At 42.2% G+C, this 15,064-nt stretch overlaps 1 protein-coding gene across 1 annotated transcript in view; it reads right to left on the bottom strand.

Moving 5' to 3' along the window:
- The window catches only part of PGGT1B (protein geranylgeranyltransferase type I subunit beta), a 61,248-nt gene that overhangs the window by 9,377 nt on the left and 36,807 nt on the right, over positions 1–15,064 (bottom strand). The window contains exon 6 of the mRNA XM_069753040.1: positions 12,941–12,986. Coding sequence (XP_069609141.1) covers positions 12,941–12,986 — 46 coding nt within the window. The remainder of the gene's footprint in view (positions 1–12,940; positions 12,987–15,064) is intronic.

The raw sequence follows: 15,064 nt of genomic DNA on the forward strand, positions 1-15,064 counted from the left end.
CAGTGATTGAAAGCATCTGTGAGGGAGGGGTAAAAAAGCACTCTCACATTGGAGACTATGAAGAAACATCCAGTAAAATTATAGAGATCTCACATACTGCTCTCCAAAAATCAACAAATCTGAATATCTCCACAATAGAGTGACACAGCGCAAAACAGAAAAGACAGGTAGAATAGAGCATGCTGGGACTTTTAGAAGGTTTTCAACGTGATTTTTTTAGGCAAGTGACATGTCCTCTTTAAGGTGGGGTGGGGGAGAGGCATTGTTCAATTCACATATAACCCATCAACATCACTAAGCGGGTTCCACTTGTGCCTATTGTACCTAGGGTGCCAACCTCTGGGTTAGGCCGGGATAAAACTGGGGTCTGACATCATTATCGTGAACATTGATTTTTGTTACATTATTAGACAAATGGTGGGTCCGTTCTATATTTACACAACCCAAGTTGGCAGCTTATTAGGGCCCAGGTAGGGCGTTTGATGTGGTAGGTAGTGACCGGTTCCCTTTCACTCCTTGATAGATTCACCTCATAGGTCATCTTATTTTAAGGATATGCACCTTTGCATGTCTAGTTTTGCGGGTAAGTGGTAATGGTTGTTATTTTTTTGGTTTGCCTGGGGTTTTGTGTCTTTTAATTATTCTAATAAAATTGGATTTTAGGGGAATAGGTTTTGTAAGCATTAGATTAAAATTCCTCTGTTTTGTATCTATTAATGTAAGCTGGCATATAGCAATAACAACACAAACAAAGCGAGCAGATGGGAGGTGGACGTGCTTCTATAAAGAAAGAGTTTCTAGCCTAAGTGATCCAGAGAACCACATTTACAACATTATCCATTAGGATGCTTGTGAGTACCTCAAAGAGCTGCAGTAGTCTGCTCAGCAGGCAGACATCTGAGTGGTAGGAACCCAAATTGGAGTCACGCTAATTGGATGGTTTAACCCCTTCACACACCAGGCCTGTTTACACCTTCATGACCAGGCCAAATTTTACAATTCTGACCAGTGTCACGTTATGTGGTAATAACTATGGAACGCTTCAACGGATCCCACTTTATGACAGTGGTAACATTTCTTTAATATAACTTGCATTTATTTGTGAAAAAACCAACGGAAATTTGACAAAAATTTAGCAATTTTCAAACTCTTAAATTTTATGCCTCAGAGATATGTCACAAAAAATAGTTCATAAACATTTCCCACATGTCTAGGTTGCATCAGCACAATTTTTTTTAACAATTTTTCTTTTTGCTAGGAAGTTAGAAGGGTTAAAAGTTGACCATCGGATTTCTCATTTTTCCAACAAATTTACAAAACTATTTTTTTCCCTACAGGGGTTTTGCTGTTCGAGTTGTTATACGGACGGCACCCTCGGGCCAAGACCTGGGAAGCAGAGGTTACACCCCACCGAAGTATCATTGAGCATGAGGCCCAGATGCAGGACAGGATCGCGAGGGAGATGCCGATCGTGAAGGAGAGCCTTCTTCAAGCACAAGAGGCCCAGGCCGAGACCGTTCAGCCCTGGAAACAGAGTATTGGTGTTGATCCCCACGGTTGAAAATCAATTTCCGGCCAAGTGGCAGGGGCCATACAAGTTGGTCGAAAAGCGGAGTGTCTTTTGGAGGCGAAAATGGTACCAGCGGTGCTTGTGCAGTAGCATCTATTGGATTGGCGCCATTTTGAGAAAGATTAATTTTTTTTTTAATCAATGTATATGACAAAATAAAACAATTTAATGCACATTATACAGGTGATCATGCTACAGCACAGGCGCTTGCCTGCTGAGGGTGATTTTTTTTCCAATACATATAATAACACTGGGGAACACAATTTTTTAGGAGTTAGGTCAGGCAACTGTTCTAAACTAATTTTTGGATGCTGAATCCAGAAATGATCTCAGTTTTTCTCTATCACATCAAGTTTTTGAACTATAGGATTTTTGTCTTCTCAAAACTATGTAAACTACTGTACCTAAAAAGTGTTTTTTTTTATTAAATAGTACAAATATGAACAAAAAATGAAATATATAAGAAATAGGCATGACAAAGTTATGACTACTCTTACAAGTTGCCACGTAGCTCTATAGGAGTCGAATTGTAATCAGATAACAAGTCTTATTACAGATATCAGTGCAATTGTGCTTCTCTGGCAGGTAAGTTGTGGAGGAAAAACTTGACGCGCTAGAAAAAAACTGACTACATTTTTGGAATCAGCATGCCAATTTTAGTATAAATCAGCTCAAAAACCTAACTCAACAGAAATTTTTTTTCAAATTGTTCCCCTGTGTAATCAGTATGTAAAATAGGGAGCAGGTCAGTGAGGGATCAGTGACCTGTCAGAAGCCATACTGGTGAATACCTAATTAGAGCACCACATGAAGACCCCCACAGGCCGCCCCAGAGCAGGAGCATATCAGTAACTCAAAACTGTAAATAAAGATTACACAACAACCACAATACAGATTTCATCAACCAAGGTATCATTTTAATCAGTATAACGGCGCCGACCTGACCCTGTCTGTAGGTTACTGTGCACGATCCTGTTGACAGGTTCCCTTTAAGTGTGAGGGACATGCCGCTACAAGTTAAATTTAGATCCCAGACACATTACTACTGAGTATGTAAAAACAAAATAAAGTTGATAATAAACCTTCTAATATGTCTTATTACTTATTTTACATTTAAACCCTTCACGACATGCACCGTACATGTATGGCGCATGTCGTGTCTCTCCCTCAACGCCAAAGACCACATCTTTCACGACACATGTCAGCTGTTCCTGGGTGGAATTATATCATTTGCATATCATTAACATGTTTATCAATCCTGTCATTTCCAGAATTACGGTACATGTATTTTCCTTCCTGGTGTTGCAATTAACTATCAAATTCCCAAATTTCATTTTTTACTAGAAGTCCAAAGACCGATGGCATTGGACCAATCACAACATGATGAGGAATAAAATATCACACATCCAAAAGGTGATTTTTTTCCCCCTACATTCTACTGGTAAAATAACATGTATATAGACTTTGAATCATATCTTTTGAGCATCGCTCAGACTTCTAGCTTGAGGTGCAATTTTTCAAATACTGTTCAACTACTATTTGGTATCTTCAGCTACTATGCAGAAGTATGTGTCTCCATAGTTACAGACTACAAACTCCTGTAGTCGTCATATTTGTAGTTTTGTATTACGTGATATCCTAAATAAACCACAACATATGAATACTGTGTATCCATAGGGTGTTCAGTTTTACATTTCCTTAAAGGTTTATGCTAATTAAATACATTTTTGGCATATCCACATAATAAAAACAACTCGTTTATTCAGGTTTATAAATTAGAGATGCACAAGCACACATGTGACAAGCTATGTTACTTGAAGCCATGTATACAAATCTGCCATTGCCCAAACAAGAATGACCGAATCTTGCATTACAGTTTCTTCCCCTCGGGCTTAAGCTCACGGTAACAAGTACTGTACTGTGAAGTGCAGCAGTGTGTCACCTGGATCAGATTGCAGATATCTATTTTTCATTTATTATTTCCTTTGTGCAGAGATTTAATGCTTTTATTGAGAGAATCAAAATTGAGAAGGTGCTATGCACATGACATGAATGTAGACCGCACCTGTCGGCAGGACCAGATGTCCCCCATATCTGTTTTGTGGGGTACCCAATCTCCCCTTATGACAGTTGCCAGGGAACAGAAGGATTGGACATGCTGGACTTCAACCTGCCCAACTGTTTGGCACGTGTATAAGAGGTCAGAAGTAAGAAGGTTTATGGCAGCCTTAGCCCAAGATACTCTTTATCAGATGTTAACGGGGAGGAGGCTGCAGCATATTAACATAAAAATTGGTTGCGATCTCAAACAGAGAATAAAATAGTGTGACCACGGTAAGCCATGTTCCCCTGCTCAGCTGTCAGCTTCACTAGAACCAGTTTCCTCAATGTTTTCGACTTATGTCATGTTCACATCAATATTAGCACCAAACAATTGCAGCTCAAAAGGAAACCAATGGCAGAAAACCACAAGGGAAAGTCGGATTTCTGCTATAGATTGGTATATGGCTTCTCCAAAGTTTGAAAGGGCCAATTTGCAGCTTTACAGGCGCAGTTTTAGTTCCTTGTGGACCATTTCCAGTACATGTAATAAAAGGTATAAAATACCCCAGTCTCAAACCGGAACGGGTCACAAAATTCACCATGTATGAACATTGTCTTTACAACTGGCCTGACTGATTACTTGGATCATTAGCTCAAGCCAGAATTGCCAAAGAACAGAGAGCAGCGACCTCTTCAAATCTCAGAAAAATCTACTGTCATAGCACCATTGGGAAAATGTACATCACATCATGGATACCAATTACACATTTCATTTAGGCTGATTTCAGATGACATTATGGGCACATTTGTGCACCCACAATACGGACACCTGCCCTGGTCCGATCGTGGATATAATGACCTGAACTGATGGCTTCAGAGATCCCTAGGAGCCTGACATTTTGGGATGTTACCCATGATGGCGCTATAACTTGTTTCTGTGATACAGGCGCCAAAAATGTGCCAGTAATACACTCATCTGAACCTGGTCTCACTTAACCCTAATCTTATACCATCACTATTAGCGCAGTTAATAAGATTTAAACAGGTCTAAATTGTATGATCATTTTTTTTTATCCTGCTTCTAAATCTACCTGTGGGGGGAAAAAAAAAAAAATGTATATATATATATATATATATATATATATATATATATATATATATATATATATATATATATTTAGATAGATTACAGACCAAAAGATTGGACACACCTCATTTAAAGATATTTCTGTATTTTCAATTGTACATTCACACTGATGGAATCAAAACTATGAATTAACACATGTGGAATTATATACTTAACAAAAAAGTGTGAAACAACTGAAATTAGGTCTTATATTCTAGGTTCTTCAAAGTAGCGACCTTTTGCTTTGATGACTGCTTTGCACACTGTTGGCATTCTCTTGATGAGCTTCAAGAGGTAGTCACCGGGAATGGTTTTCACTTCACAGGTGTGCCCTGTCAGGTTTAACCCCTTCCCGACCCATGATGCCACGTAGGCGTCATGAAAGTCGGTGCCAATCCGACCCATGACGCCTATGTGGCGTCATGGAAAGATCGCGTCCCTGCAGATCGGGTGAAAGGGTTAACTCCCATTTCACCCGGCCTGCAGGGACAGGGGGAGTGGTAGTTTAGCCCAGGGGGGTGGCTTCACCCCCTGGTGGCTACGATCGCTCTGATTGGCAGTTTCACTTTCAACAGCCAATCAGAGCGATTTGTAATATTTCACCTATTATAACTGGTGAAATATTACAATCCAGCCATGGCCGATGCTGAAATATCATCGGCCATGGCTGGAAATACTAATGTGCCCCCACCCCACCGATCGCCCCCCCAGCCCCCCGATCTGGCCGGTACACTGCTCCGGCTCCCCTCCGTCCAGTGCTCCGCTCCCCCCCGTGCTCTTGTCCGCTCCCCCCGTGCTCCAATCACCCCCCCGCACTGCGATCCACCCCCCGGTGCTCCGTTCCACCCCCCCGTGCTCCATTCCAGCCCCCACCGTGCTCCGTTCCACGCCCCCCGTGCTCCGTTCCACCCCTCCCGCGCTCCGATTCCCCCCCCCGTGCTCCGATCCCCCCCCGTGCTCCGATCCCCCCCCCACCCCATCATACTTACCGATCCAGCCGGGGTCCCGTCCGTCTTCTCCCTGGGCGCCGCCATCTTCCAAAATGGCGGGCGCATGCGCAGTGCGCCCGCCGAATCTGCCGGCCGGCAGATTCGTTCCAAAGTGCATTTTGATCACTGAGATATAATCTCAGTGATCAAAATAAAAAAAATAATAAATGACCCCCCCCCTTTGTCACCCCCATAGGTAGGGACAATAAAAAAATAAAGAAATTTTTTTTTTTCCACTAATGTTAGAATAGGGTTAGGGTTAGGGGTAGGGTTAGGGCTAGGGTTAGGGTTAGGGGTAGAGTTTCGGTATGTGCACACGTATTCTGGTCCTCTGCGGATTTTTCCGCTGCGGATTTGATAAATCCGCAGTGCTAAACCGCTGCTGATTTATGGCGAATTTACCGCGTTTTTTTCTGCGCATTTCACTGCGGTTTTACAACTGCGATTTTCTATTGGAGCAGTTGTAAAACCGCTGCGGAATCCGCACAAAGAAGTGACATGCTGCGGAATGTAAACCGCTGCGTTTCCGTAGCATGTGTACAGCGATTTTTGTTTCCCGTAGGTTTACATTGAACTGTAAACTCATGGGAAACTGCTGCGGATCCGCAGCGTTTTCCGCAGCGTGTGCACATACCTTTAGAATTAGGCTATGTGCACACTGTGCGGATTTGGCTGCGGATTGGCCGCTGCGGATTCGCAGCAGTGTTCCATCAGGTTTACAGTACCATGTAAACATATGAAAAACCAAATCCGCTGTGCCCATGGTGTGGAAAATACCGCGCGGAAACGCTGCGTTGTATTTTCCGCAGCATGTCAATTCTTTGTGCGGAGTCAGCAGCATTTTACACCTGTTCCTCAATAGGAATCCGCAGGTGAAATCCGCACAAAAAACACTGGAAATCCGCGGAAAATCCGCAGGTAAAACGCAGTGCCTTTTACCCGCGGATTTTTAAAAAATGGTGCGGAAATATCTCACACGAATCCGCAACGTGGGCACATAGCCTTAGGGTTAGGGTTGGAATTAGGGTTGTGATTAGGGTTATGGCTACAGTTGGGATTAGGGTTAGGGGTGTGTTGGGGTTAGTATTGGAGTTAGAATTGAGGGGTTACCACTGTTTAGGCACATCAAAGGTCTCCAAACGCAACATGGCGCCACCATTGATTCCAGCCAATCTCGTAATCAAAAAGTCAAATGGTGCTCCCTCACTTCCGAGCCCTGACGTGTGCCCAAACAGTGGTTTACCCCCACATATGGGGTACCAGCATACTCAGGACAAACTGCGCAACAATTACTGGGGTCCAATTTCTCCTGTTACCCTTGTGAAAATAAAAAAATGCTTGCTAAAACATAATTTTTGAGGAAAGAAAAATGATTTTTTATTTTCACGGCTCTGCGTTGTAAACGTCTGTGAAGCACTTGGGGGTTCAAAGTGCTTACCACATATCTAGATAAGTTCCTTGGGGGGTCTAGTTTCTAAAATGGGGTCACTTGTGGGGGGTTTCTACTGTTTAGGCACACCAGGGGCTCTGCAAATGCAACGTGACACCCGCAGACCATTCCATCAAAGTCTGCATTTCAAAAGTCACTACTTCCCTTCTGAGCCCCGACGTGTGCCCAAACAGTGGTTTACCCCCACTCATGGGGTATCAGCGTACTCAGGAGAAACTGGACAACAACTTTTGGGGTCCAATTTCTCCTGTAACCCTTGAGAAAATAAAAAATTCTGGGCTAAATAATTATTTTTGAGGAAAGAAAACGTATTTATTATTTTCACGGCTCTGCATTATAAACTTCTATGAAGCACTTGGGGGTTCAAAGTGCTCACCACACATCTAGATAAGTTCCTTTGGGGGTCTAGTTTCCAAAATGGGGTCACTTGTGGGGGGTTTCTACTGTTAAGCCACATCAGGGGCTCTGCAAACGCAACGTGACGCCCACAGAGCATTCCATCAAAGTCTGCATTTCAAAACGTCACTACTTCACTTCCGAGCCCCGGCATGTGCCCAAACAGTGATTTACCCCCACATATGGGGTATCAGCGTACTCAGGAGAAACTGGACAACAACTTTTGGGGTCAAATTTCTCCTGTTACCCTTGGGAAAATAAAAAATTGCAGGCTAAAAGATCATTTTTGAGAAAATAATAATTTTTTTTTTTTTTCATGGCTCTGCGTTATAAACTTCTGTGAAGCACTTGGGGGTTCAAAGTCCTCACCACACATCTAGATTAGTTCCTTTGGGGGTCTAGTTTCCAAAATGGTGTCATTTCTGGGGGATCTCCAATGTTTAGGCACACAGGGGCTCTCCAAACGTGACATGGTGTCCGCTAATGATTGGAGCTAATTTTCCATTTAAAAAGCCAAATGGCGTGCCATCCATTCCGAGCCCTGCCGTGCGCCTAAACAGTGGTTTACCCCCACATATGGGGTATCAGCGTACTCAGGACAAACTGGACAACAATATTTGGGGTCCAATTTCTCCTATCATCCTTGGCAAAATAGGAAATTCCAGGCTAAAAAATCATTTTTGAGGAAAGAAAAATTATTTTTTATTTTCATGGCTCTGCGTTATAAACTTCTGTGAAGCACCTGGGGGTTTAAAGTGCTCAATATGCATCTAGATAAGTTCCTTGGGGGGTCTAGTTTCCAAAATGGGGTCACTTGTGGGGGAGCTCCAATGTTTAGGCACACAGGGGCTCTCCAAACGCGACATGGTGTCCGCTAACAATTGGAGCTAATTTTCCATTCAAAAAGTCAAAAGGCGCGCCTTCCCTTCTGAGCCCTGCCGAGTGCCCAAACAGTGGTTTACCCCCACATATGAGGTATCGACGTACTCGGGAGAAATTGCCCAACAAATTTTATGATCCATTTTATCCTACTGCCCATGTGAAAATGAAAAAATTGAGGCGAAAAGAATTTTTTTGTGAAAAAAAAGTACTTTTTCATTTTTACAGATCAATTTGTGAAGCACCTGAGGGTTTAAAGTGCTCACTAGGCATCTAAATAAGTTCCTTGGGGGGTCTAGTTTCCAAAATGGGGTCACTTGTGGGGGAGCGCCAATGTTTAGGCACACAGGAGCTATCCAAACGCGACATGGTGTCCGCTAACGATGGAAATAATTTTTCATTCAAAAAGTCAAATGGCGCTCCTTCCCTTCCGAGCCTTACCATGTGCCCAAACAGTGGTTTACCCCCACATGTGAGGTATTGGTGTACTCAGGAGAAATTGCCCAACACATTTTAGGATCCATTTTATCCTGTTGCCCATGTGAAAATGAAAAAATTGAGGCTAAAAGAATTTTTTTGTGAAAAAAAAAAGTACTTTTTCATTTTTACGGATCAATTTGTGAAGCACCTGGGGGTTCAAAGTGCTCACTATGCATCTAGATAAGTTCCTTGGGGCATCTAGTTTCCAAAATGGGGTCACTTGTGGGGGAGCTTCAATTTTTAGGCACACAGGGGCTCTCCAAACGTGACATGGTGTCCGCTAAAGAGTGGAGCCAATTTTTGATTCAAAAAGTCAAATGGCGCTCCTTCCCTTCCAAGCCCTGCCGTGCGCCCAAACAGTGGTTTAACCCCACATATGAGGTATCAGCGTACTCAGGACAAATTGGACAACAACTTTCGTGGTTCAGTTTCTCCTTTTACCATTGGGAAAATAAAAAAATTGTTGCTAAAAGATAATTTTTGTGACTAAAAAGTTAAATGTTCATTTTTTCCTTCCATGTTGCTTCTGCTGCTGTGAAGCACCTGAAGGGTTAATAAACTTCTTGAATGTGGTTTTGAGTACCTTGAGGGGTGCAGTTTTTAGAATGGTGTCACTTTTGGGTATTTTCAGCCATATAGACCCCTCAAACTGACTTCAAATGTGAGGTGGTCCCTAAAAACAATGGTTTTGTAAATTTCGTTGTAAAAATGACAAATCGCTGGTCAAAAATTTTAACCCTTATAACTTCCTAACAAAAAAAAATTTTGTTTCCAAAATTGTGCTGATGTAAAGTAAACATGTGGGAAATGTTATTTATTAACTATTTTGTGTCACATATCTCTCTGGTTTAACAGAATAAAAATTCAAAATGTGAAAATTGCGAAATTTTCAAAATTTTCGCCAAATTTCCGTTTTTATCACAAATAAACGCAGAATTTATTGACCTAAATTTACCACTAACATGAAGCCCAATATGTCACGAAAAAACAATCTCAGAACCGCTAGGATCCGTTGAAGCGTTCCTGAGTTATTACCTCATAAAGGGACACTGGTCAGAATTGCAAAAAACGGCAAGGTCTTTAAGGTCAAAATTGGCTGGGTCATGAAGGGGTTAATAACTGGGATTTCTTGCCTTATAAATGGGTTTGGGACCATCAGTTGTGTTGTGCAGAAGTCTGGTGGATACACAGCTGATAGTCCTACTGAATAGACTGTTAGAATCTGTATTATGGCAAGAAAAAAGCAGCTAAGTAAAGAAAAACGAGTGGCCATCATTACTTTAAGAAATGAAGGTCAGTCAGTCCGAAAAATTGGGCAAACTTTGAAAGTGTCCCCAAGTGCAGTGGCAAAAAACCATCAAGCACTACAAAGAAACTGGCTCACATGAGGAAAGGAAGACCAAGAGTCACCTCTGCTTCTGAGGATAAGTTTATCAGAGTCACCAGCCTCAGAAATCGCAGGTTAACAGCAGCTCAGATTAGAGACCAGGTCAATGCCACACAGGGTTCTAGCAGCAGTCACATCTCTACAACAAATGTTAAGAGCAGACTTTGTGCAGAAGGCCTTCATGGTAAAATAGCTGCTAGGAAACCACTGCTAAGGACAGGCAACAAGCAGAAGAGACTTGTTTGGGCTAAAGAACACAAAGAATGGACAATAGACCAGTGGAAATCTGTGCTTTGGTCTGATGAGTCCAAATTTGAGATCTTTGGTTCCAACCACCGTGTCTTTGTGCGACGCAGAAAAGGTGAACGGATGGACTCTACATGCCTGGTTCCCACCGTGAAGCATGGAGGAGGAGGTGTGATGGTGTGGGGGTGCTTTGCTAGTGACACTGTTGTGGATTTATTCAAAATTGAAGGCATACTGAACCAGCATGGCTACCACAGCATCTTGCAGTGGCATGCAATTCCACCCGGTTTGCGTTTAGTTAGATCATCATTTATTTTTCAACAGGACAATGACCCCAAACACACCTCCAGGCTGTGTAAGGGCTATTTGATCAAGAAGGAGAGTAATGGGGTGCTACGCCAGATGACCTGGCCTCCACAGTCACCAGACCTGAACCCAATCGAGATGGTTTGGGGTGAGCTGGACTGCAGAGTGAAGGCAAAAGGGCCAACAAGTGCTAAGCATCTCTGGGAACTCCTTCAAGATTGTTGGAAGACCATTCCTGGTGGCTACCTCTTGAAGCGCATCAACAGAATGCCAAGAGTGTGCAAAGCAGTCATCAAACCAAAAGGTGGCTACTTTGAAGAACCTAGAATATAAGACATCATTTCAGTTGAATATTTACAAAAAATCAAATATACCCAGGGTCTCAAAGTATTATCATAATCAATCCCTATATAACTATATCTTTATTGATAATTAGAACCTACACATTGGTTCACACCACAAAATTGACAAAATAAACACAGACACTGTGCTCTCACGTAAACACTAAATTTTAAAAATGGGGTATACTAGGTGTCCCTGGTGTGTACTAAACTCACACCTTCCTGCTTGTGGGGGTTGGCACCCTAAGGGGGAGCGTTGTGGCGCCCCCACTCCACGATGGCTATCCCTGGGGGCCCTGTTTTACCCTGTTTCCACTAGGGAAACCCCCTGCCCACAGTCTAAGGGTACCACTGTCGATAAACAGAAATGTTCCTGAACTAAAGGAACCCTAGGCCCCAACACATTAAAATCAATAGTATCTATAGAACACAGAAGGCATAATAATGGCATACTGGTGAGGGAGTAGAGGAATAATTGTCTTTAGGTATACAGGTCCATAGCACTTGTTATAGATAAACTAATTCCAGTGCAACAAGTTGGTCTAAAAGGAGCCAAAATATCCACCCGTATTAATTCCTTTACTTATGAGATGCAGTCAGATATGTTTGCCTACGTCCAAAGTAACATCGGGGGTCAGTTAGATAAACACATATACCCCCTACTTTACAACTATTCCTCAGACCCAATTGGTTTAAAAACAACCAGGCATAATTATCACCTCAGATAGAAGGTCATCAGGATATATCGTAAGCAATTAAATCAGAGCACTTATCTCCCTTCACCCGCCATATGCCATACAGATAGACAGCGCCTCAACGCGTTTCGCCCCATTGGGCTCCTCAGGAGGCTCGATTCAAGTATAGCATGTGTCCCGCTACTACATCGCATCGGGACACATGCGAAACGCGTTGAGGCGCTGTGGATCTGTATGACATCTGTATGGTTTATCTAACTGACCCCCGATGTTACTTTGGACGTAGGCAAACATATCTGACTGCATCTCATAAGTAAAGGAATTAATACGGGTGGATATTTTGGCTCTTTTTAGACCAACTTGTTGCACTGGAATTAGTTTATCTATAACAAGTGCTATGGACCTGTATACCGAAAGACAATTATTCCTCTTCTCCCTCACCAGTACGCCATTATTATGCCTTCTGTGTTCTATAGATACTATTGATTTTAATGTGTGAACAGTGCATGAACATTTCTGTTTATCGACAGTGGTACCCTTAGACTGTGGGCAGGGGGGTTTCCCTAGTGGAAACAGGGTATAACAGGGCCCCCAGGGATAGCCACCGTGGAGCGGGGGCACCACAACGCTCCCCCTTAGGGTGCCAACCCCCGCAGGCAGGTGTGGCTTTAGTACACACCAGGGACACTAGTATACCCCATTTTTAAATTTAGTGCATACGTGAGCACAGTCTTTGTGTTTATATTGTCAATTTTGTGGTGTGAACCAATGTGTAGGTTCTAATTATCAATAAAGATATAGTTTAATAGGGATTGATTATGATAATTTCAGTTGATTCACACTTTTTTATTAAGAAAATAATTCCACATGTGTTAATTCATAGTTTTGATGCCTTCAGTGTGAATGCACAATTTTCATAGTCATGAAAAGACAGAAAAATCTTTAAATGAGAAGGTGTGTCCAAACCTTTGGTCTGTATTGTATGTACACACACACACACACACACACACACACACATTAATTACTCCTTACCGTGAGCTTCTAATCCAGCTCCCTGTCCCAAGGCATTTTCATATGACTGCACCGAAAAAAATAAAAAAATCAAATTATTAATGTGTGAGACTTGTTCACTTACACTTTTCACCGTCAGTCACCAGTAACATTCAACACGGATGCAGTCATCGTCTTTACCACAGAAAACTGACGTTTGACTTCTATTTAATGTGTATGGGGGCCTTAGAGAGAAGGATGTGTGCGCTGGTGGCACGTTATCAATACAGTAGGTGAAGGCATTAATTCTGCAGAAATGTCAGTGACAACCACAGTCACCGTTGTCATCTATGGTGCTTCCTGCCAGGCAACGGCTCACATATTTTCAAGTCCCGGGTAAATATTACAATGTATACCAATATTCATGAGCATGTCTGTAGGCCGTTTGCAGCACACATTTTTCCTAGTGTCGTCTTTTGCATATTCACAATATGTTTTGTACACATCACATTTATCAGTCTACCCTTGGGTAGAAATTTTCAGTATACAATTATCATATATGTAACAAGTTACACAAAAGTCTACCATTTTATGCTTCCATCTACATGGCTGACATACAGTATTTGGTAAACGTCTGGGTTTGCATACACTTCCCCGTTTACAATTTCAATACACATCAACTAGAGATGAACGGATCGCGTTCTGCAACCCTGGTCCAAGGTCTAGGTCAGTGCTCTCTGGATGTGGACACAAGCTGCGCCAATTTCCCCAGCTTCCGGATTCCCTGGCGCAGTATTTCTTTCGGCAGCCCGGCATGAAGCCATCTGTGCGGCCAAGCCTGGGATCCTTGAAGGTAAGGAAATTTGTGCAGGTACTGTCAACGGCCAGAGAGCACGGACCTACATCATGGACCTGGGTTACGCGATGTGATCAGCTCAGTTCTAAAGTCAGCCGACTACCCTAATACAGCACAATCGGATGGGTTATTGGAGAGCATTTACATTACTTTTTCTTCTACGAAAATATTAAAATAGAAAAAAAGATAAAAATGTATAAGTTTAAATATATGAAAAAGTAAATAATTCTATTCTCCAAAATATAACAAAAAATACTATGCTTATGTAGAAGAGGTCAAACATAGCTAAAACAAGATAGTTCTACAATCCCAGTCATCAAGGCCGGCCAACATATGTTTTCAAGATTTCCTTAGTATTGATGATAATTCCATCATCCATCTGTGCGATACTAAGGGAATTATGAAAACATGACCTGAAGGCCCACCGTGTAATGGCCTCCATACACATTAGGCTAATGTTGGCTCAACCGGTCAATATCGATGGGTTCAGCCAACGGTCTAATGCAGAAGTCTCAAACTGCATTCCTAAAGGGCAGCAAACAGGTCATGTTTTCAGGATTTCCTTGTACTGCACAGGTGATAATTTAATCACCTACACACATAATGATTAAGGAAATCTTGAAAACACGCATGGTTTGTTGCGGCCCTCGAGGAACGCAGTTTGAGACCCCTGGTCTAAGGTGTATGGGGTCAGGAAAGATGTCAATCGTGCATGTCCGATTTCAGACTACTGATCACATTGTTGTACCTGAGATAAGTCGCCAGCCGACATATCAGTTTTCTCAAAGAAAACAGCAGCGCTCATGTATGGGAGATAAAGCGGAGACGGCTGCCGGCCCAACAATCGGCCATTATTGTGTATGGCTAGCCTCGGACTACATTTGGCCATGCATACATCTCTGGCAGAGATATCAACAGACAAAAATGAGATCTAGGATTATAAAAGTTCAATTTTTTATTTAGATTACATTAAAAAAATTACCATAAAATAAAAATATGAACTTTTCTAATCCTAGATCTCTTCTTTGTCTGTGGTATTGCTGTCACAGACTTATGAATTTCCATGAGTTATTGAGGAGCCATGTATAATTTTGGGGATATTGTGATAAATAGACTACGTTTGGCCTAGTAAAGGGAACAGGTACGTAGAGGAATACGTCTGGACGCTACTGCTGTGTAATAAAGTTAACCGAAATACTTAACTGGTGTACAAGTTGGTATGCATGCAAAATAAGAGCATGGTCACACTGGCCACTAAGAAGACACACAATTTGAGCATATACCCTGCTGTAAGTGAAAGCATTTTCCTT

This window comes from Ranitomeya imitator, chromosome 1 (genome assembly GCF_032444005.1).
Source record: "Ranitomeya imitator isolate aRanImi1 chromosome 1, aRanImi1.pri, whole genome shotgun sequence".
Lineage (NCBI taxonomy): Eukaryota > Metazoa > Chordata > Amphibia > Anura > Dendrobatidae > Ranitomeya > Ranitomeya imitator.